The sequence below is a fragment of the Manis javanica genome, chromosome 17, assembly GCF_040802235.1.
Source record: "Manis javanica isolate MJ-LG chromosome 17, MJ_LKY, whole genome shotgun sequence".
Lineage (NCBI taxonomy): Eukaryota > Metazoa > Chordata > Mammalia > Pholidota > Manidae > Manis > Manis javanica.
Genome location: NC_133172.1, coordinates 36845356 through 36872986, shown reverse-complemented (window position 1 = coordinate 36872986; position 27631 = coordinate 36845356). Strand labels below are relative to the sequence as shown.

Sequence of the window (27631 nt, the reverse complement as noted above, 5' to 3'; positions counted from 1 at the left end):
ATACTTTTAGCATATACTTTCCTACTTGAGTCTCATAATAACTAATACCATGAGAAAAACAAGGTAAGGATTAAAAATTCTACCTTATACCCGAGTAAAGGATCTTTGGAGGAAATTTGTCAAAGGTTGTACAACTAACTGGAGTCTTTCTTACTCTATCCAAGGCCTTTATATCCCCATGTCTCCAAATTCAGAACAAGCTGGCCTAAACTAACCCCTCCTCTGTTTTTAGGTACACTTTGCAAAGTCAAAATATTTGATATAAGTTCTCTTCATTCCTAATACTTATCTTAGTCTCTAACTTTTGGACATAAGCTGGTATGAAAACATAAGAAAAGGGGAAGAAAACAATGTTAAACCAAATGTTGTAGCTGGTCCAGGAACAGAATAGATCAAGTACTCATAGGTTTACACAGTAACACAAGTTTTTCTGCTAGACATTTAAACATTCTTTTTTAAAAAGTTATCCTGCTGTGAATTATTAATATATATGATATATTTTTTTAAGTATATGTATGTATTTTACATATAAAATCTTGCTTATAATACCAAATTCAGCTATGAAGCTAAATGTAGAGTTCTCACTGAATTTTTTACTAAGAGAATAAATACTGCTGGCTTATTATTCCCAGACTTCCTACTGGGAATAATTGAGGGAGGTGGGCACTGGGGAGGGTGCACACCTGGAGGGCTCGGGAGCTGGCTGGGATAGTGTAATACACATTCTTTCATTACAGGACAAGAGGTGATTTATCTAATTTATTATCTAATTTGAAGAGTAGCCAACTAAAACTCCCTTAAGTGAAGGAAAATATTTGCCTTATGTCTTACAGTTTCTAAATCCTACATTTATAGCCACCTCTTAATAGGGGTGACTTTTCCCTTATTGTATGCATCTAGGGCATTCCCTTGCAAACTTTCTCCTTTTTCATGAGATACTCATTAATGCCTTTGAAACACCCAACCTTGGCAGCAATATGGGGACTGAGGGGATAGCTAAGCCACAGCAGAACTGCTCAGACCATCACAACGCTTTGCCTGACAGCAACAGCTGTGGAAGTCACCAGCTGGTCTCTTATAGTTATTGTATCTTCCCTGCACCACTTCCAGCCAAGATGCATTTCCACTATTTGGGGCTGCAGCTGGGGAAAGTATTTATAGATGGCCTTACTACCATGTGTCTGAGCACATTATTTTACTTACCAAAATGAGTTAGGGAATGAGTTTCTCAGAAAGAAAAAATAAAATCTTAGAACTATGTTAAATGCCATATGGCAATAATTTTTAAACTATTTACTGATTATAACCACATACAGATACTTACTCTGCCATTAAATTCCGGACTCTACCAGCAAAAAGGACAGGATCACTTTTTTCTTCATCACTTGGTACTTGAACAGGCATAAACTGAAAGACAAATGTCCTTTTCCATTAAATTGTTAGGCCTAAGACATTAAATGTTAAATAAAGTAATTTATAAACTATCATCACACTAAATCCCCTGCCTTTCTAGTGCATAGGTTAGAGGATGTAATGAAAAGAACACTGTGCTTGGACTCAGGAGATCTATGTCCAAGCCCTGGGTCTTTCTGTGTGTTAACTAGTATGTCCTTTAACTTTTGTGAACTGTCTCCTTGATTCTATGGTCACCTACTTCCCTGGTTGTAGAGGATAAAAGGAGCAGATGTCTGGAATTTTGGAAGTTGTAAAGCTGTGGCAACTAAGATCTTACTCTCCAAGCTATTTTCTATCACTTCCACCCCTTTGCCTAAAGATGTTATATTAGTAGTATTTTGCCTTTATAGTTTATCTTATCTATCTACCCATATTTCAGCCATATTTTTATCATCTGATCAAATGTTACATTTTGCCATTTCTTCCACTTTTCAAAAAAACACTCAGTATTGCCTTTCAGGCTTTTGCTTAACACTGTATTCTACTTTTTCATTTTCAATTTTTCTTTTTTTCTTCACTTGATATTTTGTGATACCTCATCTGCACTCTCCTGGTTTTTATTTATTCAGACTTGAGTCTCATAATAACCAAAACCATATGAAAGGCCAAGGCAAGGATTGTAATTTCCACTTCATACATGAGGAGAAGGAACCATGGAGGGGACATGAACAACATTTTTCTAACATTAATAAGGTTTTGGTGCTCTATTTAAATCATTTTTGAACACCTGCTCTATTTAAGGCATATTTTTGAGAGCCTGTCCTAAGCCAAGATTAACAGGATCCTACTTCTGCTCTAAAAAGATTTATACTTTAATAGCTAGACCAACACTGCAAGAATCAAATGTCATTACCCTTATTGATAGGGCTTAAAAGCAAAGTTAACTTATTTAAAGTTATACAGGTCATGTGGCCAAGATTCAACCCAAGGTCTGTCAGATTTTAAAACTCTTATTTTCCCCGCTAGACTATCATTCCTGGAACATGAGAACGAGGGATAGGAAGTGGTTAGTTTGGCCAGAGGGCTGAGAAAAGCAGCCAAATAGGCTTTACAGAATAGCTAAAACTTGATGTTGGCTTTTTAAGGATAAACATGATCCATAGCTACTGTTTATTGAATCACAGTTGATGGACAACATGGGTTTGAACTATGTAAGTCTACTTATATACAGACTTTTTTCAATAAGTATATTGGGATTTTTTTTTGGAGATTTGTGACAGTTTGAAAAACCTTGTAGATGAAATGCACCTTGAAATATTGAAAAAATTAATAAAAATTTAGGTTGTCATGAGTTTATAAAATATATACAGATGGTAGTCTATTTTATCATTTGTTACCATATAATGTACACAAATCTATTATAAAAAGTCAAAATTTATCAAAGCTTACACACACACCTACAGACTGAACATAGCACCATTCACATTCAAGAGAAATGTAAACATACATGTAACATATAAAATGTGTGTTAAGTGATTGTTTAAGTTACTGGTAAGGCTTCTAGTTAACAGTAGGCCACCAGTAGTTAAGTTTTGGGGGAGTCAAGAGTTACACATGGATATTGAACTGCGCTGGGACAGAGAGGGCTTGGCATTCCAATCTCTGCATTGTTCAAGGGTCACCTGTATAACTATGATCCAGACAACATGCTAGGTGCTTTATATACATTATAGCACTTTATGAATCCTCCTGATTCTAGTCATAAGGAATTGGAGTTCACAAGGATTTAAAGACTGGCTCAAGATTTCTGGCTCATTTCTATTCAACAAATACTGCTTAGGCACCTACTGTATGCACTAAGCCCTGAAGACATGACAGTGAAATCCATGCCCTCCATGAACTCTCCATGCAGTGGGGGAGAAATTCATGACACAATAAGCTAAGTCCACCAATAACAGCTACCAGCCATGAAGCACTTACTGTGTACTGGGTACTTTAGATTAAGGGCTTTATATAATTGACTCAATAATTCTTTGATTCACTTCCATTTGATAGGTGAAGAATAAAGCTGGAAGAGATTAAATAGCACAGTTGAGGCCATGTGCAAGTGGCAGGACCACGATTTGAAAGAAAGATTTGTATAAATAATAGCAGATTTGGATTCATGTGGACCCACTTTCAAATCTTGTTGATCCTGTTAAGAAGTCTACGGGCAATGGTGACTCAGAGATGAAGTTTGAACAAGGTAGTGACATGGCTGGGTCCAAGTTTCTGAGCAGAAACTGCAGTGGTAGGGAGCAGCTAAAGCAAAGAGGAAGCAGCTCAGGGCGGGAAGAACCCTTGGAGGTACTGCCGTCACCTGTGAGAGCTGGGAAGACCAGGAGCAGAGGGAGAGAGGGCGTAAGAACAGTATGATGCAATTGGCATTTTAGGATAAAATGGACAGGAATCATAGTACAATGTGCTATATATCATTTTACATTTCACATTTATTTTGTTAACACCCACAGCGAGGGACAGTGGCATGCTGCAGAAGGAAAACCTGGGCCGGCTTGTTGCCTTGGCTCTGCTGTGTGATCCTGGCAAAGTCATTTAGCTGTTATCCACTTCAGTTCTCCCTCCTGAGAAAGTGACTAGATGACCTCCAAGGCCCTTCCCAGCTGGAACTCTGTCTGGCTTACCACTTAGTATCCAGTTATTCTTTAAATTGGAAAAATAAACTAAGCCACCAGAGGTCCCCACATCACTTATATATCCAGAGCAGTAACCAATCTTGCAAATAAGTATTTCTAAAAATACCCTGTCCTACTCTAGTAATATGTCTTCTATTTGCGTAGTATGAAATCCAAGGAAGAAAATAGTAGGTAAAATCAATGTTCATAAAGTCTCTAACAAAATAACAAACTAATATTTAAAATTGCCATATAATTCATTTTTAAGAAAGTCAAATGATCACTTACAATACACTTGATTTGTACAGCATAAAAGCACATATTGAAAACCCTGAAAAATAAATTGCTGCTACACTGTTAACCAAACATAATACAATGAACTATGGGTTTGGTTCCTTTTAGTGCAGGTAATATTTTCCATAAAATAATTTTTAATAACTCTCATATTAGCATGACATTTTATTCTTGAGGAAAAAATCTTCACAGAGGGGACAAAATAATTAAAAGTCTGGGTTTGACCTTCATGGGCCTTAGAAACCCCCATGCATCCTGAGAAGCAAGTCAGTGGGAATTCTAATAAAAAGTCACTTCTCTCTGGATAAGACCTTGCCTTGTGTATCACATTTCTGTTTTGGACAAAGTCATTCAAGGCTCACAGCATGAACATACCCTTTTTCTGGGAAGGAAGACCAACCAAAGAGACAACATGACTGCTGTCAGGTAATACTGTCTCTCCACCCACAGCTCAGTTTTCCTTTCCACCTTCATTTCCATCTCTACACTGACGGCCCAGCCTAACCTCACAGCCCTTTCACCTGGCCACAGGTATTCTGCTCGGCTCCACCTCAGCTGCGAAGACAGACATTGGCTCCTATTTCCTGTTCTGACAAGGTCTTCAGTTTCCATTCATCATCTATTAGCGTTTATATCTCTCCTAACCTGGTTCTGCATAGACTCAGGAACCTGATGTTCACTCTCAGGACCTACTGATCCCTCCCGGTAACACTGGACTTGGGGAGTCAGACACTTCATGTGGCCTGTACCCAGACTCTCAATTTTTGCCATGCCAATGGTGCTCACCACACTCCCTCGGTCCCCTCTCCTGATCCTGCCAATGGAGGCTAAACAAAGGTGCAAAATCTTATGAGCTGCGGCTTCAACAATGTTCAGTTCATGTTATGTTCCATAGGGTCATCATAGCTGCTTGAAAATTAAGTTATTTTCCCAAGGTGAACTGCACTGCCTCCAAACAAAAAGGCTGTTTTTCCAAGAAGTTTTTTGTTTATATTGCTGAAGATCGGTTATCTTTTTAATCATGCAGGTGTGCCAAAAGATGTGATCTTTATACTGAGTTTCTTCCCTTAATGTCTATATGATGGGCGAGGATGGAGTTCCTTAACTTGAATGGAACCTCGCTGCTGCCTGGCAGCCCTTTGGCATCACCCGTTCCTGATCTCCTGCCATCACATTCCACTGTTTCAAATGTGGCCCATACTTCTCAGGTTGCAATTCCACTTGTATCTCAATGGCGTTTCACTTCCAACTTTAGAAAGAAGACAGTGAAGGAGTTCAGGGCATGCTGCCCTGAGATATGACACTTTGGTGTATATTGGTTATTTTGACTGAGGGCAACTTGAAAAACAGCAAATGCAGGGAGAGGGCTTTCTCTGAACTTCTTTAATATGCCTAGTCAGATCTTCTCAAAGGAACTCGGTTGTCGTAAATCCCATCTGGGGAGCTTCATCAGCCAGGAAAGATTGATGCTTATCAGAGGAGGGGGACTAGTACTCACTCCCAGACACACTTTATCACACACAACCATATTTCCCATCTGTCCTCCCTAAAGATCACTTACCCTCCCTCATGTGGCCGATATGCCCCCACACCCTCCCTTTGGTAAGATGGTATAGAAGTTCTCAAATCTCACCACTTTTGTGGGTATTCACACTTTTTATTCCCAGTGATGTCCTTGTATATATACTATTAAACATTGATAAATCTGTATACCTTTCATCTTGTTAATCTGTCTGGTATCAGGCTATTTTATAGACCAACTATCAAACCCTGGTGTGCACTGCCCCCGAGACTGGCTCCACACTCTGTTCCCCTCCTCACGTCAATGTTCTCGACTCTTTCACCATGCTACCCTGCACCACCCTGTCCCAGATGAGTAGGAGACTAACTGACATGTTTCCCATACCAGTGCTTTTTGTTTATGCTTTCCATCCCAGAGCATCCCACCTGCCCCAGGGCCTTAGACTGCCTGCAAAATAAAGTCAAAATTCCTTAGCCTGTTTCTAAGGCTCTCTGTTATCCAGAGCCAGTCCTTTGCATGAATACTAAGACCAGTGAAACAGCTTTATTCATTGTTTCCTGACCAATTGAGTACCTTCCTTTCTATTAAACACATGATTATGAGGAGGAAGATTGATGAGTAATTATACTATCTCAATATTTTCAAAGTAACAGAGGAATTTTAATAGGCTGATCTGAGAACTGTAGTTCTACTTATCCTATGATTCTCATGATTTAAGTCTTCAAAGAGAGAAAATGTAAAAGAAGGAAGGGATTTATGAATAACATTTGCAACTTCCTTTCCCGAAAGAACAGAAAAGTCTAATGATAAGGGAAATAAAAGATAATGCTTATTGAGCATTTAGCACATGCCAGAACATAAGTAAACTTATTAAATCTTCACAACCCTATCAAATCAGTGTTATTACCCCCATTTTACCAATGAGAACATAGGCTTACAGAGGTTTAAGTAATATGCTCAAGCACATACAGGCAGGTAGTGGTAGAATTGGAATGAAAACCCCAAATACTACTCTTTTTTTAACACTCTATTTCTCTACTACTGCTTACCAATTCCAGAATTATACCAAGTGCCAGGAGAAATTAGCTTTGTTAGAACAAGTGCATATGTTGGGTGTATGTGTATGTATTTGTGTGATGGGAGCTTTAAAAAACACCCATTTCAGGTTCAAAATTATAAATCATTTTAGTGTACTTACATACTTAAATAAACTATGTAAGTGTATTTGAACCTTCCCTAAGTAATTAGCTCTTTGGAGATTTACAAAGTGATATATACTTGTAGGCTTTGATCATAACACTCAGTATAACAATCTTTTCCTAAACATAAAAAATATTTTAGTGGAAAAAAAATGCCTTCCTATTACTTAAAATGATGAATTGCCTACCATAAGTACTGTAGGCCTAATGCTAGCCACCAGAAGCCCACTATAAGATTTGCAAAGGAATTTTCCTAAAGCAAAATATGTCTGCATGCCTACAGAAAAATTATTTTTATATCTATATTATAATGGATGACTTTAAAGTTGACATGATTTGAATGAAAACAGATACAGCCTGTGAAGAAGGAAACTGGCTGTACAGTCAATGTGAATGCCATGTTTCCATCATAAATCAGCTGCTACTCCATATTGCTACATAGTCTGACTCTGCAAATATTCTGTTTCATGAGATGACTAGCAGGCTCTTAATTTATGTCATATTTTGGGATGTTCCTACTACCTATCTTATTTCCCATGCCCCAAGCCAGATGCTTATTAAGGCATACTTATTGGCCAATAAAAGCAATCACTAAAAGACTCCTTAAGCACACCCACGATGCCACAGTATGATTTAAAGAATGACTTTCAGTAGAACCATCCTGTAGACACACATGGCATCGTTGTTCAAGGATGCCGAAAGATCCATTATACAGGGCATGAGGTTTGGAACTTACTGTATTTTTAAGAGTCAAGAGTCAAGAAAATAACCTTTCCAGAAATAAGTCTGTGTCAGGAAGGCAGAGAGGGAGGTGGGAAGAGGTAAGAAAATATTCCTTAACATTACATTCCTAGATTTTATATATCCAATGATTTTGGTAATTAAAATGTTTAATAGTTATCATTAATGAGGGAGGCATGTGACACTAAAGGACAGAGCCTTGAATATACCGACATGTCCTGTGACTCCCCAGTGTCTAAAAGAGCCCTTTAACTAATCACTCAAAGGTTATTTTATAAAAAACCATAAAACTAAGACCATATTCTTGAATAATACATCTTGAATTAGATTTACCTAATACTCAAGAAGTTCTAAAAATATATGTTAAAATACTAACTAGGATTCCATTAATTTGAAGAAAAAAGGAAAGAAAGGAAGATGTTTCCAAACAACCAAAACAACTGAAATCGATGTGACTAAATGCACTCTTAGTTAGAGGGTTCTAACTCAGCTACCTAGGGGGTAGCTCAGGCTGGGCCTCCTCAGACATGGTGGAAAAGCTGGTACCCCAGAGACATGCTCAGCTCCTGAGAGTCTTGAGCTGGGATGCGGATATACTTAGTACCTGGTGGGCTGCTGGGAGACATTTTTCAGTTACATTCAAACAGTGGGGAATTAAAATACTCTAAAATCGTAAAGTAGTTAGGAGTCCCTTGGGTGAAAGGTGGCATCCTAAATCTAAAACAAACATAATTAAAATATGAAAACTGAATTTGAAGTCCACAATTCCCATCCTCTTACCCGCACCACAATTCTAATACGTCAAATCCCTACCAATCCAGCTGTTTTAAACTGGTTGGAAGCCATTTTGTTTGAGAAGTTATCGAACAAAGGGTACATTTTTTTCTTTGCCAAAAAATGTTATCCAAACAGGTCTAAGAACCAGCTGGAGAATGCAAATACTATAACTGAAAAGAAAGAAGGAAACAATGCAAGCTGTGACATGGAAAGGAAATGTGGTAATAGTGGTCAGGGCAAAAAAATGAGGAATTTGCATACCTCTGTCTCTGTCGTAATGCAGTTTGACTGCTGACACATATACTAGACAAAAAAGTAGAGCTCTGTGTCCGTTTCCACAATCTGTCACTAGATCTTGTTTTAGATAAAGAGGGGTAAATTTAGAGGAAGTGACAGCAAACATATGTACGTGGAGCATATGGCTGTGTCTATTCGGTATCTTTCAAATTTGCAGAGAAGACAGCATGGCTCTTTTAAGTATGGCTTTTCTTGTTTTTTTTTCAAAGAAAACAGGGCTAGACAATCTGAGAAGCTAGTAAAGAAGGAAAAGCAGTGCTCAGAGTACTTAGAAATAATACAATATTTCTTCCCAACAGTGTGTCCCAAAATGTATCCTATGGCACACTGGTTCTAGGAGGTATCCAGAGCAAAAGAGGTTCTGTGGTCAAAATTTCAAAGGCACTGAGAAGTCCTGAGAAAAGAAATCTGATTCATTTTGTTTACTCTGGCACTTCCTAAACTTCCTAGGACACAAATTAGTTTTTTTCTAGAAATATCTAAGTATATTCCAAAAACTAGTGTTTTTTAAAGGCCACAGTTAGGAACACTGAGCTGTTTTTAAAAGTGATAAGGTGTGACATATCATTAATAAACAGATATTTTCAAGGCAGGCAGACAGATAAAGCCTCAAGAAAAATTTCACTTCAGTTAATCTCATTATGAAATATACTTTGTCCCCCTATGTCATTTGGTATTGCTGACAACCTCTAAATAGCTAAATGACTGAGCTATCCAACAAAGTAAAATAGCATTCTTGTGGGTTAAATTCCACAATCCTGTCACTTAGAGCACTGGCCTCCATTCAGCATGTGTAACCCACGCTGAATTATACATGCAAACTTAGGGTTTTCGTTATGCAATCCATGGATGCAATTGGAAAACTCAGGCAAGAGCTTGGGGACCCACTATTCTGACCCTCTGTCTTCAGAAGTTACCTGAGAGTATGATGAACACCAACTAGATTCAGAAATCAGGGGTTCATTCTACAACATTCCTAGAATCTTCTGGAACCAACTTTGAGTCTTAAAAATCTGTTCAGAATTCTCAGAATGATCTAATCATTTCCCCATTCCCTATATGCCTCTTCAACTCAAACAGAAAGTGTGTCCTGTGAATGATGATATGAGCTGCCTCCAAGATATAATCTCAGGCAGTCCACGTGCAAAATGATTCCAAAAGTGAGGGCTTCAGACTTCTGCGCCTCTCGCCCAAACCCAACCCACATAAAGGAGTTGTGGGGCTCCATCAGCTTTTGTGGCTCCTTCTGTCAGGAGATGAAGGCATACCATTCAACTTGGCAGAGGTCAGCATTAAAAGGAATAAAAAGATAGGAACAGGTGATGCAAATCTGGCCATCCAAGATGGGGATGCATTGGATTCCTAGAAGAACTCGACATAATTCTAGGGGCTAATGCTGACAGCCTGGGTTTAGATACACAATTTGCAGAAGACCAGGGCTTATTTTGAAGATAGTGATCTGATGTCCAACTTTTACTGGTCTCTCTAGACTAGAAATTCAAAATAAAAGGAAAGGCCAGATCTCCAATTCCAAGGGTACATTTTGAATGACTTACTTCGACTTCCACCTTTGTGAATGGCTGGCAGCAAGTAAGCACACAAAGCTGAATGCTGAAATGAAAAAAGAGAAGGCCACCTTTACTGAGTGATTCTAGTGTCATGGAATGTTACTGAACAATCTTTTCTTTACACACACTTCCCCACATCACGCTTCATATACAGTTTGCATGTATAAATGCCGCACTGCAGCTAAAATACTCTTTGAGCATAGACAATTATTCTTGATGTTCAAAAATCAAATCACCAAATGTAACATCAAATACGTGTTTATAAGTCAGAGCCACAGTTCAGTAGACTAAAGCCCACGTTTGAAGTTTTCTTGAAAACTCAGACTCATGGGCCTAAGTCCCTAGAAATTATACAAGGCCACATATTAACACACATAAATGTATTCCTAGGAAAACCCCTGAGTAATACATTATATTTTCAACTCTTTTCTGATATGTAAAAAAAAAATCAATGGGTCTTTCCGTAAAAGCAGAAACTTTATCATAATTGTCTCAGTTACTACTAAATGTTTCAGTTATGGGGAAATTTTCTAAAAAGTTTCAAATTTCATTGTAAAGCTAGACAAAGGCTTTCTTTAAAGTGGTTACAACCAATCTTTTCAAAGGTAATTTTTGAAATAGTTGTCCCTACTTGCAGCTTTCTGGTACATATGTAGGCTCTCTGGGTGGGATTTCTATAGGATCTTATTGAGCCTCATCTAGATAGATGAGCCAGAAATCTGGCAAAGATTAGTCTCCATGTTTAAGAAAACAACTAACCAAACTGTTTTTTACTATTAAGAAATTAAAATATGATGTAACTATAAAAATTACTTGGAAGAACTTGCTTAAGACAGGGAATTTAAGGAAACAAATTTACAATTCCATAATTAATTATCAATTGCTAATATACAAGTATTGGTTCTCAAATCTTTCATCTGAAAGGGAAAAAAAATCTTTTAATATCAACCCCAAGCCAACAGAGTTAATCCATATCATCTACCATAAAGTAAACTGTTCTTTCATTATTTAAATAAGGTTTTGGAATTCAGTGATTTGGATACTTCTGTCCTGAAAATTCCAAATGCTGTTAAAAAAATGCAATCACACATATTATCTCATTAAACCTGTGTCGTCCACACTACACACAAACCAAACAACACTTCGTAGACTGACACAGAAGCCTATCCATAGCTGCCCTTTCTCCACGCTTATTACTCCTCTCCCCTAGGATGTCTGCTTCGGTGCAGGATCTCTTTTGAGTGTGTGTCTACAGCAGCATTTGGAGCAGGAGCAATTGAGAAAACTGATTTAGATGTAACACACGCAGTACTAAACATACCACGAAGTAGATCAGAAGATAAAGGTGGAAATGAGAGTTACCATAGGTAAGTGATGCATGGCATTTGGACAAAAGAAAGTTGTGCCTTTTGAACAATTTGAGTTTGTTTATAAGTCCTAAGAAAGCTTTAACTCCAAAAATATTTTCTTCCCTCTCTTTCTTTTCTGAATTCTCTCTCCTATTTTCTTTTTCCCTTTATTACATACTTCCCAGGTTAGAAAGCTAGGTTAACGAAACCACTCTTTTTTCTATCCCTGATCCTCCTTCCAGAAAAGCCTTCTCCTATTTGACCTCCACATCTACCTGGACTGCTGCAAACCTGCTCTGCCTATTAGGGAGAGCCTGCTGACTGCATAGTGAGCCCAACATCCCTGTCTCTGTACGGAACTTAACTTGGGAAGGCCCCAAGGAGGACACACCTCAGGAAATATAAATACACTACCCACCCTATTTTTAGGCATTTCTTTTTCTAAAATGCTCTCATACTAATGTTTTTCCTGACTTCCCCTTTCATAAAAGCTGAAAACCAGAAATTCAAAATCAGTAGTGACATGAGACATGTATTCTAGCCAAATGAATAAATTGATTTCCTGAACAGTTAAAGATAATATAATGCCTGGATATCCCTTACAATTTATGTTCTTTATTTTTGATATCATTTTTTTTTAACTTTACCTAAGACTGAAGCATAACAGGAACATTAGTGTCTTAGATGCTACTGAAACCTAAACACATGTAATTGGTCCATCAGTGACCTATTCTGATTTAAATTTATTATTTCAAAGCAGTTCATACACACAAAGTGGAGAAAGTAAGTATGCAGTATAAAAAACAACAACTGAGTTTCCGCAGTTGTTTGGATTGTTTGAAAGGCATCTAAGGAGCCCACAGATGCTCTTGAGGGCAAATGAAGATTTCCTTTTAAATATTTCCAAGTGGCTGTCACCTTTCTATCACAATGTTATCTGAACTCTATGTAACAGTATCAAAAGGCAATCCTGGATAAGCCCTTGGGCAAGTGCTCAAATCCAGGTGCTCATATAGCTGTCACCAAAACGTAAGCAGGCTCAGACTTATCCATAGGCAACTAAACAAAAGCTCTTCTGGAGAGAGAGTAAGATTCTACATGTTTTTTTTTTTTTAAAGGCCTATTTCACTTCAGCTTGCTTAATAGTGAAACTGTAATCCTCTCTTAAATGTTTATAGAAACTGCTGATTCCTATGGTTTTAAAATCCAAGATTGGAACTTTAAGCTTGCTTAGCTATTTTCTCAGCTCAAATCAGACACATCACAACTATTTCAGGCCAGATGACTAAAGTGCTCTGGACTGCTTAAACCAATGTAGTAAAACAACGATGGAGACACTAGATAATGCTATATCTGCAATGGAAATGAAACTACAAAATCAAAGTTAAGTACGATGCAAACTAAGTCACTGAAATGTCAAGAATGGTAGATAAATACTTGAGACCCATTAGAACAGGACAGACAACTGAACCCTGCACATGGGAGATGCTGTGGGTAGATGGGCAGGATGGTCACACTCTCTTCAGACTTACCAGTTACAAGATTTAAGGATCTGATCAGAAATCTTTACTTTTACAAAAATAAGGCTTTTAAAGAAGGAATGAATTATCTTTTTCTTCATTAGAATAAAATGTATATAACTAATAATAGATATAAGCAACTTACAATGTATATCCTTGCCAAGTCCAAGTCACAGTATCCTGTCATAACAAAAGTATTTAAGCTGTGAGTTTAGAGGAAACAATATAAAATAAAACAAAAATCTTATTTTAATATTGGTAGTCACATACATTCTGGATTAAAAGCAGTATGTTGAAAAACAAAACAAGCATATTATTATTGCTAAACAATAGGGAACTCATCTTGGATTTTATGTATATACATAGCATACGTCTGGGATAGGTTTGGTGCTTAATTATTGGCTCAGTACTTACTAGTTGTAGACTTCTGGTTATATAATCCAAATACAATGTGGACTTTTGGATTCTTAGATATATAATCTGAGAATTCAGTTCTCGGATTATATATGTACACAGCAAAGGTCTGTTTTAAATATGTAATGCCCTATGTTTTTATGGAATTAAGTTGCTCTGAATTTTCTTTTGATAAAGCTTTATTGGAACATAGCCTGCTCATTCATTTATCTGTGGCACTTGTCCATTACATAAGGTGCTCTGAATTTCTAAGAAATTACTGTGCATGTTTAGGTATTTTTCTCCTAATCTGAACATATCTGGATAATTAATCAGTTCTCAAAAATAAATAAATAAATAAACAAACAAATAAATAAATAAAAGGGTTATTTGGGGAAAAAGACTAAAGTAATGCATAGTGAAACAATTTGAATTAATGACAAATGTGAACCCATAGGCAGAAATGTAATGCATAAAACTTTGATAGAATTTAATTATATTTTTCCAGTGTTGAGAAACCAGCCACCGAATAGAAAGCTGAATTGATCAAGATAGTTATTAATTACCTCCTACCTTTTTATGTAAGTTCTCTAGAAAAGCAACTTCCTCTCAGAACCAAAATATCCTCAAAAAAAACCCATTCCTTTAAGAAAATGGTGGCATAATCAAAATCTAGAAGACAATGTACCTATTAGCTGGAGCAGAAGAGACTATTCCCTGAGCCAACTGTGGACTTTTCATAGGATGAGAGGTTCTTTTCAGATATTTTCTTATTTAAGCTACTTGCCAAAAGTCCACAGGCAGTTAAGTACTGAGCCAGTAATTAAACACCAAGCCTATACTGCTACTTCAATCATTCTCCATCAATAATGACCACTGAATCAGGAAAAGTTTCCTTCTAGGCTTAATGAACATCACAAATTTATACAAGTTTTCTAATGTCCAGTCTAATGAGACCCTGCATCCTGCAGTGAGCAGAAGCTTAGGAGATGTCTTCCTGTAGCTTAGTATCAGTAAAAACAGTATAAAATATTGGTATCAACAAACATGTGCCTATCTTGCAAACTTTCAAAATTAAATGTGGTGAGGAAAATGAGTCTACCCATCTGCTCCCACCATTTATATATTCATGCCTTTTTCAGATTTCAAAAGTGGCCCACTCCAAAAGTGCTGTTTGGAATCTTCCAAATTCTTCCCATAATAAAGCACTATGCTTACCAGCTTGTTTGGGTATCTGAGGAGGACTGGCTGCACTGGAACTCCTGGAATGAAGGCACCTATAACCACATTGAAATTTTACAACATATTCATTATATGAAGACAAGCTTTACAATAAAGAAAAAAATGAACACTAAATGGTACACAAAGACTGTTTTAAGAGTACACATAAACTGTTTGCTCAATGTCAGTAAATCCTTAGTGTTTACCAAAATGAAACATGTTTAAAATTCAGAATTATGCAAGCAAAATATTAGATGTGCCTAAGTTACTTATAATATTTCATTATTTACATCTCAACTGTTTTCATTTCCCAAATATTTATTTTCAACATGATAAAAAAAAGTAATGACAAAATCAGGACAAAGAGAAAATAAGAAACTCTAGATGAAACCAAATGCCTAAAGCAGGAACTGTCATACATGCTAGAAGTGAGCTCTGACTTTGGCTCTGAGCCTTCTAGCAGTCAATACGAACACATTTTGAAGTATTACTAGTCACTATGAAGTTATATATGAAATTATTCATTACTCTGAGGTTCATGATTTCATCATATTTAAAAAAGGAGTGAACCTTAGAAGGTATTATAATAACTGAAACAGATTTTCTACTTGATGACACAGGACCCCAGGAGTCTGTGAGGGAGTCCTTGGAGGCAAAGAAAAATCTGCCAGTGGTTTTTGCTCAAATTCTCATGTGCATCCTCCCCACCCCAACACATATATCTAAGTACACTCCAGGGAAGAAGGGGTTATGATACTAAAAGAGAAAGTAAATTCACAATGTTAAAAACTTTTTATTGGAAAATTAGAGATGTTCAAAGCAAACTAGCAAGGTATTTTATATATTACTATCAAATCATTTGAGAAATCTCCCATACTACTTTGTCAAATACATAATTTAATTTATCTCACCTGGTTTAAAAGTAATCAAACAGGAACGATTAGTACAAGTACCTTCTGGAAAAACTAGTATCTTGGAAGAAAAGGAATAGATTTAATATTTCAGTCTAATTAATAGATTACTTTTTTAGCCGCTTTCTTATGACTTCACAAATAGCTGCCAATTCTTATAAAACAAAAATGAAATAAAAGTCTAATGCTTGATTCTAATCAAAGCGAGAATCAGATTCGTTTTCCTCTAAAAGAAGTGTAGTCTGACCATTAAAAGAATGTAAAAATGGATTAAAGCTTTGAATAGAGAATATACTTAGAAATACTTCTAAATGATGATGCTCATGACCTGAATAAACTTTTAAAAGGTGTAGACCGTAAGTCATAGCCAAAGTTCTTTCTTCTACTGCTATCCATCCTTAACAAAATCAATTCCTACTTCTGTTTCAGTTTTCCCATTAAATGATACTTATTCCTACAACATGTGGTTTAGGGCTGTAAAGAGGCAAAAGGAGGAAATGCTTACAATATGCTTCAAGTCTACTTGAATTAATTGACATATGGAATACAATTTATTGCCCTTTTTTGAGGAATTATTTATAGCTTTTAACATATTACCTTGTTTTTAGTGTGAAAGACATGCAGCACAGACTATTTCCCCATAAGCTGAATAGAATAGCAGGTTGATTTTCTGAAGTTCTAGATTTAGCAATGAATAGATTGTTATGTACATAAAATAAATTCCTGTACTCACAGCAGTTAGTATCTGTATTTAGTTAGTACATACATTTTATAGTAGAGAGGGAAAATGTTAGGTAAATTGCCATAATAATAGGTTATTTGTAAAATAAAAATTATGAATAGATACAACTCCATCCTCTAACTTAAAACATGGGTTTCCTATCACAATCACGTACAATATCAAATACGATCCATTCAGTGGAAATTCTGTGGCTATACTATTAACAATGCATGGATATACAGTAAATCATAAAATCTGAGCTGGAAGGGCAAGAAAAGTCATTTAGCATTTCTAATGCTAGAATTTTTTCTACAATATCCCACCTGAGTGGTTGGTTGCTTAGCCACAATACCTGAAAATTCCAGAGAAGGACTACAAATCAGACCATTCTACCTCTGGGAAGAAAGTTCCTTAAGATGAGCAAATGAGCTGAAACCTATGTACTTGTTAACTTTCACCTACCAGAACTAGATATAGTTCTTGAATCCAAAGAGAAAAATCAAAACCTTATTCCAAATACCATTTCCTCCCAGACACTTTTTAAATCATTCCTCATATGTGTTGGTTTTTAAAACCTCCTGGTCATAGGCCTCTTGGTAGTACACATCACGGTGGCTGGCCAGATTACTGCAGGGCCATTAGCTCCGTTAGACTCATTTGTTTTCACCTGGGCCAAGGTAGAGGGGTACTTTTCAGAATCGCCCAGTAGGCTTTCTTAAGCCCATAAGAGCTGCCCTTCCCTTCCCTTCAAAAGACATTCCAGGGGAAGGGGCAGGTGAGGTGGGAAAGTTTGGAAAAGTTCTACAGGTGATTCTGATGCGCCATGAACTGCAAAGCACGGTCTAAATATACTTCAGAGATGATTAAAAATCTTTATCACCTTTTCTGTAAACCCATTATATTGTGGAGTATAACTGAGCTTTAGCATCTTGTCTTTAAAATAGTAAACACATTCAGAGGCAGAGAACTACTTTTAATGACACAGAGTAAAAACTGGTTCAAAGAGTTTGAAGAAAGAAAAAGAATGATACATTTAATTCCATGGACTGTCTCATGGGGAAGAGCAATTCTCATGGAGAAGAGAATTCTTAACTTCTTAGTTATGAGGACTTCGTTAATTCATTTCTTCTGCTTCTATTAGGCTAAAGACATCTAGCAAAGATGTCTCCAGATATTGCTATCTGTGGATCCAAAGGCATATATATTTGCAAATGTACAATAAATAAATGCAGGATATACTTAAATGAACATCTACTGTGTTTACCTGGGGCCATTCCCCTCCTGATGTTGCTCGCCTTATTATTTCATTTATTGTGTTTTTTCGAGAATCCGGATCTACACGGGACACAAGCACTGGTTGCACAGCTCGTAATATTCCTTTAAAACAAATGAAAAGTCATAACCAAGTCATTTTTTGGCTAAAACTGCCATGACAATGATACTAGATAAGTCATAAAACAAAATTTATGGGTAATTAGAATATAACAAATCAAAGAGAACATCTTAAAAAAAATACCTCTAATTCAAAATTTATCAGAATGTAGTTCCCAGTTTCAAAAGATAAGGTGGATATTTATACCTCAAACTATCCCATTGATTTAAGAGAATCTAGCAACAAGAATATGAATAGAAGCAAGTATAACTTTCTCCCTAAAAGCAAAACTCCCAAATGCTATTTTCTCTTTCTCTTCAATTGGCATTAAGCCTTTGGAATATACTGTAAGATTATCTTGCTTTATTTTAGGAATATTCTGAAAACTGATTATGTAAATTCATAGCACACATGACTGGGGGCAGTTATTTCTCATTTTACTGACATTTTCCGCACAATAGTCTTCTAAGTAGGTAGCTTCCTAGCATGTGCAAAATAAACTTCAATTTACCAAAAATCGATTGCTAAACTACTTTTCAGGGAAATGCCATATTACACAAAGCAAGGTGGTTACACTGAAAAAAAGTCTTAGCTGAATGACAAAGCTTTTAGAACTATTATTTCTCCAGAGTAGTAGGACTATATCAGGCAACTTTTACACCACTCTCTCATCATTTGATGCTCGAAATAACCTTGGGACAACTGGGAGCAGTTTCTTGGAGACCAAGACCTTAGGGAGAGACCAAGGCATCTGGTGGAACAGACATTTCACTTGCTTCATTATTTTTTATGGCAGGAAGCATTTATTGTTCCACATCATAACTTTCAAAGTTACACATGGGCCCCTCACAGAGATTTGGGGGCAATGATGTAGAAAACAGAGTTAGGGGAAGACGTGGCACATTTATCAGCCTAATACCCTGTTGAGAAATTCATGATATACCAACCAAATACTTTGGTTAAACTCTCTCAAAACAAATCAAGCATTTTGGGTGTTTGAAGGCTGGTTTTTCTGTGTATAAGTACAGAAGGAGGTGATGGGACAGCAATCAAAATAAGATTTATATAAAATTATAAGGGTACAGATAGGGAAGTATCTACTCTTCTTTCATAAATTCATTCTTTAAATATATAGAAAGAAAATCTGAAGTGTTCTATTACTTAAACTTGTTTTGAAGTCTACCAATACACTATATATAATTTTTTTAAAGCATGAGCATGAAAATATTTTATTATGTTATTTTACAAGTACTTACTGCCAATCAGAGGGACCTGCACGTTCTCATATCGAGATACCATAGATGGTAACCCAGCAATGACACAGGCAATTCCATCAAAGAATGTTGAATGAGGGGCAACAACAAAAATTGGTGCTTCCACAGGACTTGCGATCTTTCCTTTCACAGTAACTATAAATCCCATTGAAAAGAATATGGCCTGACCCAGAAACTTCAAAACTGGGTGAGTAATTTTCCTTTGGAAATAAACATAAACAAGATGTAATTAGATTTGCCAATCATATCTAACAGCAGGGCTTTACTCTACAACATAAAGTGTCAGAACATGTCACTTAAAAACAGGAGCCAAGAGGAATAGACAACACTTATGTGGAGCTCTTTCTGCAAGGCACTATTCTAAATACTTTAGGTATTTTGATTTTTTAATCCTCAGCCCATTTCATGAAGTAGATATTATTTATTGTTATCCCCATTTCACATAGATGAGAAAACTGAGGCACAGAAAAGTACATTTTCCCAAAGACATATGGTTAATAAGTGGCCCCATTATTCTGTGAATTTAAAATGATAAGAGTGAATTTTCAACACGCATCTCTTCTGAGAAATCCAATTTGGTACTTTTCTACCAAGGAGTCTCCTTGGGAATCTACATTTGTGTAACAAAGATATTATCTCCCAAAATGCTTTTAGAACTCTCATGCTGAAACTGTCCTCAGAGTTATAATAGGAATAAGTTTTTTAAAGTAAGGCTTGTTACCTGTATCATTATAGCTTAGACATCACCAAGAATCTTAAGTAGTAAATTCACCACCTCATTTCCTTGGAACAGAGATACACTTAATTCCAGAAATCAAATTGTTTACTTTTTAAAAAGAATCTGTCATTAAAGATTATTTAATTAATCAAACTGTGCCAGGAATTGTGCTGGACACACATGATAAGAAAGATCCAGTCTCTGGCCCTGATAAGCTCAATGAAGGATGAAAACAAAAAACATACCCCTAGAAATGCAAACACAGGATAGACACCATGGTATGTGAACAAGGATAGAGATTCTCATGAATAATAAAATAAGTGTGTTTCCCACAGGACAGCTAATGAGAGCTTTGAAAAAAATGGGCTTCCTAGCTAATTCTCTCAACAATCTTGTAATAATAGAGTGAGGAGCTGTTAAGCAACTACTGAGGAAGTTTCTCTGACTTATATTTCACAGTAAGGAGAAGTGAGATCACAAAAAGGCAAAGTATATTTCCACAGGGAAATGGCTGTATCTTCCCTTCTTCCCCTTTAGTTTAGAGTTGAGATGTCTATTTATGCAAGGAAAAAAAGCTAAACCCTTCACTGAATTTCCATGCCTCCTATTTTTAATTTAGAGTGACATAGATTATGACAACTACATTCCAGATATGCCATATTCAGAGTCATTAAACACTTCTATTTACATGTTTTAAAATGGCTAAAAGTTTGTGCTGCATAATAGCTTCAATGTTAACTGAGAGCAGTTAGATACACTTGTCTCACTGACAAAAGCAGAACTTTCTTTTCTAAATTTATTATATATGCTCTCTGACTTTCATCATCCTAGGTTTTCATAAGCCATTGATGATAGAAACCAAAGATAACCGAAAGAAATTGGTGAGTTAAGAAAACGATTTCAAAGTTTTTATGACAAGCAATCTTGAGTTATAAAGCAAAGGAATGTTATTTGCAAGGACTGCAGGGCCATGAATGAGTTCTCTGGAGGCACTGCCAGCCTTGGATTCCGTTCTACAGCAAACCAGCCTTGTGTTTAACATTGACATGTGATCACTAGAACATAAATTGAAGAGCAAACTGCATGTTTCTTAACAAGATTCTAGAACAGGGGTTCCCAAAGTTTTATTCTTATTTGAGATTTGAGTAAAAAAGGATAGATGATTGCATACATTAAAAAATATACAATTTTAAGGGTCCAGTTTCACAGAATTCAACAGTGCTCTAAAACCCATCTGTGTATTTTTATGAACCCAAGGAGCCTACCTTAAAAGCCTTCACTTTCAGGTCATACACATGACAACAAGGTAGTTCTGCCTAACAGGAACAACCTTTTACCGGTAACTTTGTTCATTCATTCATAATCAGTCTATTTTCTAATACCTGTGCTAACCAGGTGAATGTCTGAGAAGCAGTTCCATTCTGCCCCCATGCTAATATTTTTAAAAGCTAGGATATACCGATTAGGAATTAAATGGTCATTAATAATCACTAAAGTAATGAATTAATATACTATAATCGACCCACTTAATAATACTACTCCCAAGAGTATGTATTGTGAAAACTGCAAGTGTGAAAACTGAAGAAAAGCAAAAGAAAGCCAGGTATTTTTCAGCTAAAAAGGTTCCAGATATATTGACTGGGTTTTTCAGAAACAGGGATCTATTGCTTTTTGGCAATAACCCATGCGATAAATTCTGAATAGTTTTGTCTGATACAACTAAATTATTAAAAGGAGTAGGTAGCAGTTAGGTAAAACTTTGTATCACTGACTAAACTATGATAAATGCTTCCTTATTTTGATTTACCTGACATTTAGACATAATTATTTCTTACCTCCTCCAACCAGTTATCGGGTGGTTCGGCTTTTCAGGACAGCACACTGTTGAAATTGCAGCAAATGGCCATGCCAGCAGTAAAATTAATGCAAGCAGTAAGGTACGAATTGGAAGCAGTATGATTCCAAGAAAGTAATTCTGAAAGTCAAAGTTGACAAAAGTAGATGAATGGACATTATTTTAGCACTGTAGCTATCAAACAGACACATGTAAGAGGAAAGTTTTATGTTATTCGCACATTCCCTCAAGGAGGAATTGGGCATTTTCCTGCACCAGATGTGGATCTAGGCACAAAGAAAAATAAAACATGATATCTGGTCTCACAAAGCCCACTATGTAGCAAAAGAACAGTGAAGAAACCAGGTACAATTTAATCTGCGTATCAAGGTAAGAGAATGGATGATGTGGGGTGGGGGTGCGGCGGGGAGTGTAGGAACAGAAAAGGTAGGAAAGGCTTCCTGGAGGCGTTGAGGGTGAATAGTCTTGAAAAGACAAGCAGAAGTTAGCAAGGCAAGAGGGGGAAATAGCTTTTTAAGAGCTGTAAGAGGAAGGAAGGGTGTTAATAAGGGCATAGAGTATGAAGAAGTAATTGCATTATTTCATACACCCTCCAGGCCTTTATAACTAACAATAAGAAGATGGAGAAGGAAAAAGTGAAAATAAAAAATCCATAAGAAGAATGAAAACTAAATAAATAAGAATAGCAAATAATACCAAATGCTTACTATGTACCAGGCACTCTAAGCACTTGGCATGTAGTAACTCATTTGATTCTTACAATGTGAAATTGTTTGACTCACAAGAAAGAAAAGGGCACAAAGAGAGTTAAGCTAAATTGCTTAAGATCACAGTTATTAAATGGTTTGCTTTATCTCCAGAGACTAACATTGTGCCTAGCACATAGTAGATATGGAACAAATAAATTTGGTATGGTAAATGATCCCACAATTGCTACCAAACACTCATTTCAATTCCATATTCTATTGAGGAAATGAAAGCTAGGCTACCTTTTTCTATGCCACTAAGTAACAGACCTTAAATAGTCAAAAAGAGAAGGGGAAGGGCAAAGCTGAGCCCTATAATGAGAAGCAAACAGGACAAGAGCCTTTCAGCAAGACATTGGTCATCATTCAAGATTTAGCCTGGATTAATCACATTAAGTCATGCTTAAATGAAAGTGTATCTATCTTTTAAACTGGATCATACAGACAACATTGTTTTTCAGTCTTGTCTATTTAACTCTTCCCTTTGCCCAGATGTTTCAAGCTGTTGAAACATCTTTGGTATCTCTGGTCTATATGGCTTTTTAATTAAAAAAAAAACCAAAAACCAATACCCAGACTGTATTTAATTCCAATCAATCCAAGAAGCAAGTTTAGGTACAGTATACAATTTGTAGACAACAAATAGCATAACATAACTATCAATATTAAGATCAGCAAACAATGCCAAATTCTTTCACACATTATCTCACTTAATTTTAACCCTCCTTTGAGTATTATAAATTTCAACTTGACAGATGATGGAAATGAAGTTCAGAGAGGTTAAGTGATTTGGATAAAAGCATACAACTATTAAATGGGAGGGCCTGAACAGATCTTCTAAGAATAGTGATCATTCCATTAAGAGCTCTTGTAGAGTTATTTGGACATGTTCTTTAAGCAGTAACGGGCCATGCTATAAAAAAAAAAAAACCTTGATGATTTACTCTGGGTGCAATATAAATAGTTACAAATATGCCACTTGATCCTCCCTCCAAAATATGAAGCCAAATGAAGGGACATATTTTCATTTAAGTATGGCCGATTTGATTAAATCAGACAAAAAAATGAACCTTCAATGACAGTCAATGTGTTTAGAAATGTTTCAGAAGTTTTAAGATACAAAGGGAACATCTGCCCATTTAAAGGCAGATTCAATTTTTAAACATTTTATTTCTTTATGAAGAGGTACTACTGCATTATCTTCCTCGTCATCTCTCACACCCTTCTCTACACCCATCTGCCACTACTTTAACCACCAGCCATGAGGCTTAGTCTGGCACCTTTCATAGTAGAGGACAATGGTCTCAGTGGATACAAGAAGGCTATGCAAAAATCACAGTATTTCTGATCCAAAGGAAAGAAATGTGTGAGGTGGGCAGGAGAACATCAAAACCATTTTTTTTCTCCCGTGCAGAACACACAGGACAAACATGGCTTGCACAGTTTATCTTGTTCTTTGATCACTAACTCCACCAAAGAGGAAGTCCAAAGAGTCAGTGTAACTGCTAATGGTAAAAGGAGCACTTTACAAGAAAAAGGAAAGGAAACCTCCTTTTGGTATATAGCCAATTTTTAACAGTGGAAAAAAGTTTGGGCTACTTCTCATCCTTGAATCTGGTAGGAAATATTCGGGTGAGGGCTGTTTGATTCAGGACCAAAAACTCTTGAACACCGTAAACTGATCCACATTATCCCTTTTCCTTGATTCTGGTTTCCTGCCCTTGATACCCCTGCTCAGTAGATCATCCGGCCTTACTCGTTCCAAGTCCAGGTGCCTGGGCTCTCCGCCTTCTTCTCTCACCCAACCCATCCCAGACCATCTCTCTCCTACCCTAAAGCAAAACAAACAAACAAACAAAACTTGCCCAGACCCGGTCTCCTGTGGTAGAGCGGCCACCTACTGCACTCTCACAAACTCAAGCCGAAGTCCTCACAGATTCATTGACCCCTCTCAGCAGGGCATTCCCCCTCCTTGGCCAGTGCCCTGCTCAGCATCCTCCTGTTTAGCACCTTTCTTTCAGACCCACACGGTCTTGGCATCTTCCCTTCTCACATACACCCTCAGACGGTCCTCCAAGGGCACGTTCTGCCCCTTGCAGACTCACGGCCCCTTCAAAAGCCCTCCCCTCTCAGATCTGCACCTCTTTCCTCCTCAGAGCTTTGTTTCCAGACTCGTGGCCCCCTGAGACACCTCCCCTGTCACATCCATGCCGCCCTCAGACCACCGCCCCTGTCGGACCCTACACCTCTCTTGGATTTGCCTCCCTCGTCAGACTTACACCCCTCAAGGGGGTCTGCTCCCTGTCTCAGGAACTGTGCCACTCACCTGGATCCGCCCCGTTTGTCAGACCCACCTCCTCGGTCAGATCCACGCCCCCGGCCGGCATCCGCCTCCGCTCGGGCCCACGCCCCCCACCAGGGTCGGCTTCCTCTCAGATCTGTGCCCTCACCGGGTCTCTCCCTGTCGCAGACCTCGCCCTCACCTGGATGCGCCTGGCAGCGCCCATCCGCGTCTGCTGCACGAAAGGGTTGGGCACCGGCGGCGGGAAGAAGGACGCCTGGCGGGGCACCATGGGCGGCCGCAGCCCGGCGTTTCCGACGCCCGCGCCCGGCACCGTGGCCGCCACTGCCGCCGCTTCCGCGCATCGGTTCATGGCCGAGCCGCGCGTCGGGCTGGACCGAAGGGACTGATGCGGCGCAAGAGCGAGCTCCGCCGGCGAGGCTGTGCAGAAGCCTCCCAGGAGTCCCGGTCACCGGCGCCGCTTCGGGGCCTCTGCGCAGGCGCCAGTTACCTAGACGCCGGCTGACCGCGCCCCGCCCCTCCGACGCCGGCTCCATCCCCGGAGCTCTAGCCCCACCTTTTAGGTATCTGGCTCGTCCTCTTTGGTACCGTAGCTCCGTCCACTTGGAGGTGAACGTTTTCCCTTCTGAGCAATACGTCCAATGAGCGAGTTAAGGCAGAGTTCTTTGCTTTAAGGCCCTGACGGGCCTGTACTGCCAATCTCGTTTACTGGCTCTGTGTAGTTGGCCAAATCCCTGTCTCCATGAGCCTCAGTTGCTCCCTTCTGTAAAGTGGGGAGAAACAGAACCCAGATAACAGAACCTGAGTCCAGCAACCCCCGCCCTGGCCTGTTCCATTGTTAATATATCCAGGGTGGATTTTGTTTACTGTGTTTTATTTCTGTTGTAAGTTTTGTTTTTGCTTACACCAGTCTGACTTGGATGTTTGTCAATTACAGCTGAAAGAGTCCTGACTGATGTAGAAATTGGCAGGAGGAGTCCAATCTGTTCTACTCAAAACATGGACAGTTCTCCAAAGGAAAACTGAGCTGCAAAAAAACAAACAAACAAAAAAAGTATTTCCCTCCACACCAGATGAGGAACCTGGCCCCAAAAGGGAAATGACTTGGGCTGTGTCTCCACGTTACCCTGAGGAAGTTCAAGGACTTATCTGGTCCTGTGTGGGTGCTGGCTGGGGAAAGGGAGAAGAGGGATTTTTCCCAAGCCCTGAATCCTGTCTTATCTGAGGGTTTCAGCCCTGTGCAAGATCACTATGATTTCTGTGAGACCAATAAATGACAATGGAATGTTCTTGGGGCAAAAGCATTTATATCTGGCTTTATTCTCCCAGTGGCAGGTCGAGCACTAGGATCACATCTGGATCCAGCAGTCTGCAGATCCACAATCCACCTGTCTCTGCCTCCACCCAGAGCACTGGGTAGAGCTCTTTATATTCTGACTCAGTCAATAATAGCTCATTGCTAATAGGTGTGAAAGTATTAGCCTAGCAGGCCAATTATATCATCAAGTAGTTTAAGGTCAGGTGAGGATTCTGGCCATAGGAACTTCCCTTTTTCCCACAGACCAGTTGGTCAAACTCTGAGTGGCTGAGAATCTGAGTATGGAGATGGTTAATGACTTATTCTTACTGGTTAACTGCTCACAGCAGGCTGGAGGCCAGGATGAGAATCTGAGTTTGGGCCCTGGGACAGCTGCTCCTTCAAACCTACCTGTTATAGAATCAGAATCTTCCAACCCCACCAGATAGATGTGTGGCTTTTGGCTACTCACCTGACCTCTCTGAGCTTGTATCCTCATTTAGGAATGGGAAAAGATTGATTCCAACCCCATAGGATTGTGGTAACAATTAAATAAGGCATGTGTAGCGTTCATAGAAAAGTGCTCAAGAGATGGCAACTTTTAGTTATTATGTTATGGAGAAGCTGAATTTTCTTGGTGTAACAGAGAAAATTAGTGTATTACAGCCATTGATATAAACTTGCCCAACTTTGGGATCAAGAGGGAGCTGGCAGACCCTTGTGGGTCATTAGCCAGGAACTGAGCTGTTAGGCAGAACACAAGAGGAGAAAAGATAACCAAAATCACCTCAAGGGCCCTGACCATCCTTCACCCCTCCCCTGCCAGCCCCACCATAAGAGAGAGGCCTGGAGCCTAGCAGGGGGAGAAGGGGCGTCTAAAATAATCCCAGGCCTTACATGTCTGTTTGGCAGCAGCTCCAGACTTTCTATAGAGGAGGGGTTGGGGTCAGCCATCTGGCGGGAAGGAGGGCCAAGGAGTGTACTCATTAATAGCAGCTGTGTTTAGAAAGCACACTTATTACTCCCCCAGCTGTGTTTATTTCGGGTGGCTTTGGGGCAGTGGAAGGTAATGCTGCTGATGGAGGCTCTGGACTGAAGGCTAGAGCTCTTCTTTCAGGTCGTCTTTGGCCTTGACTTCAGTGGTTACCTAATAGCTATGTACCTGAGGCAAATCACTTTTCTCTGAGCTTCAGCTTCCTCATCAATAAAGATTGGGCTAATTATGGCCTCCTCCCTTTAAGCTGTTGCAAAGGTTCAATGAAGTGATGCATGTAAAGTGCCTGGCACATAGTAACCACTCCATTCATGTAGGGGAATGTCATGGTTCATGGTTATCAGCAGTAGCATTAGAATTGGCATGATGGTCAATGAAGAAAGACTCAAAGAGGAAGGGAAACTTGAATGAGACCCTGCAATTCAAGAAACAGATTTGCTGCTGTTGCAGGGCTCTTTCCCCAGGACAGAAGGACTCCGGCTCACCCATTCTG

General features: G+C 38.4%; 1 protein-coding gene across 1 annotated transcript in view; it reads right to left on the bottom strand.

Moving 5' to 3' along the window:
* LPCAT2 (lysophosphatidylcholine acyltransferase 2) overlaps window positions 1–27631 on the bottom strand; it is a 67967-nt gene extending 40336 nt beyond the window's left edge. Inside the window, exons 1-9 of the mRNA XM_017646286.3 lie at window positions 25029–27631; window positions 21780–21919; window positions 19209–19426; window positions 17845–17957; window positions 15860–15920; window positions 14946–15004; window positions 13480–13514; window positions 10454–10508; window positions 1325–1407 (exon numbers count right to left, since the gene is read on the bottom strand). Coding sequence (XP_017501775.1) covers window positions 1325–1407; window positions 10454–10508; window positions 13480–13514; window positions 14946–15004; window positions 15860–15920; window positions 17845–17957; window positions 19209–19426; window positions 21780–21919; window positions 25029–25199 — 935 coding nt within the window. The 5' untranslated portion in view covers window positions 25200–27631. The remainder of the gene's footprint in view (window positions 1–1324; window positions 1408–10453; window positions 10509–13479; window positions 13515–14945; window positions 15005–15859; window positions 15921–17844; window positions 17958–19208; window positions 19427–21779; window positions 21920–25028) is intronic.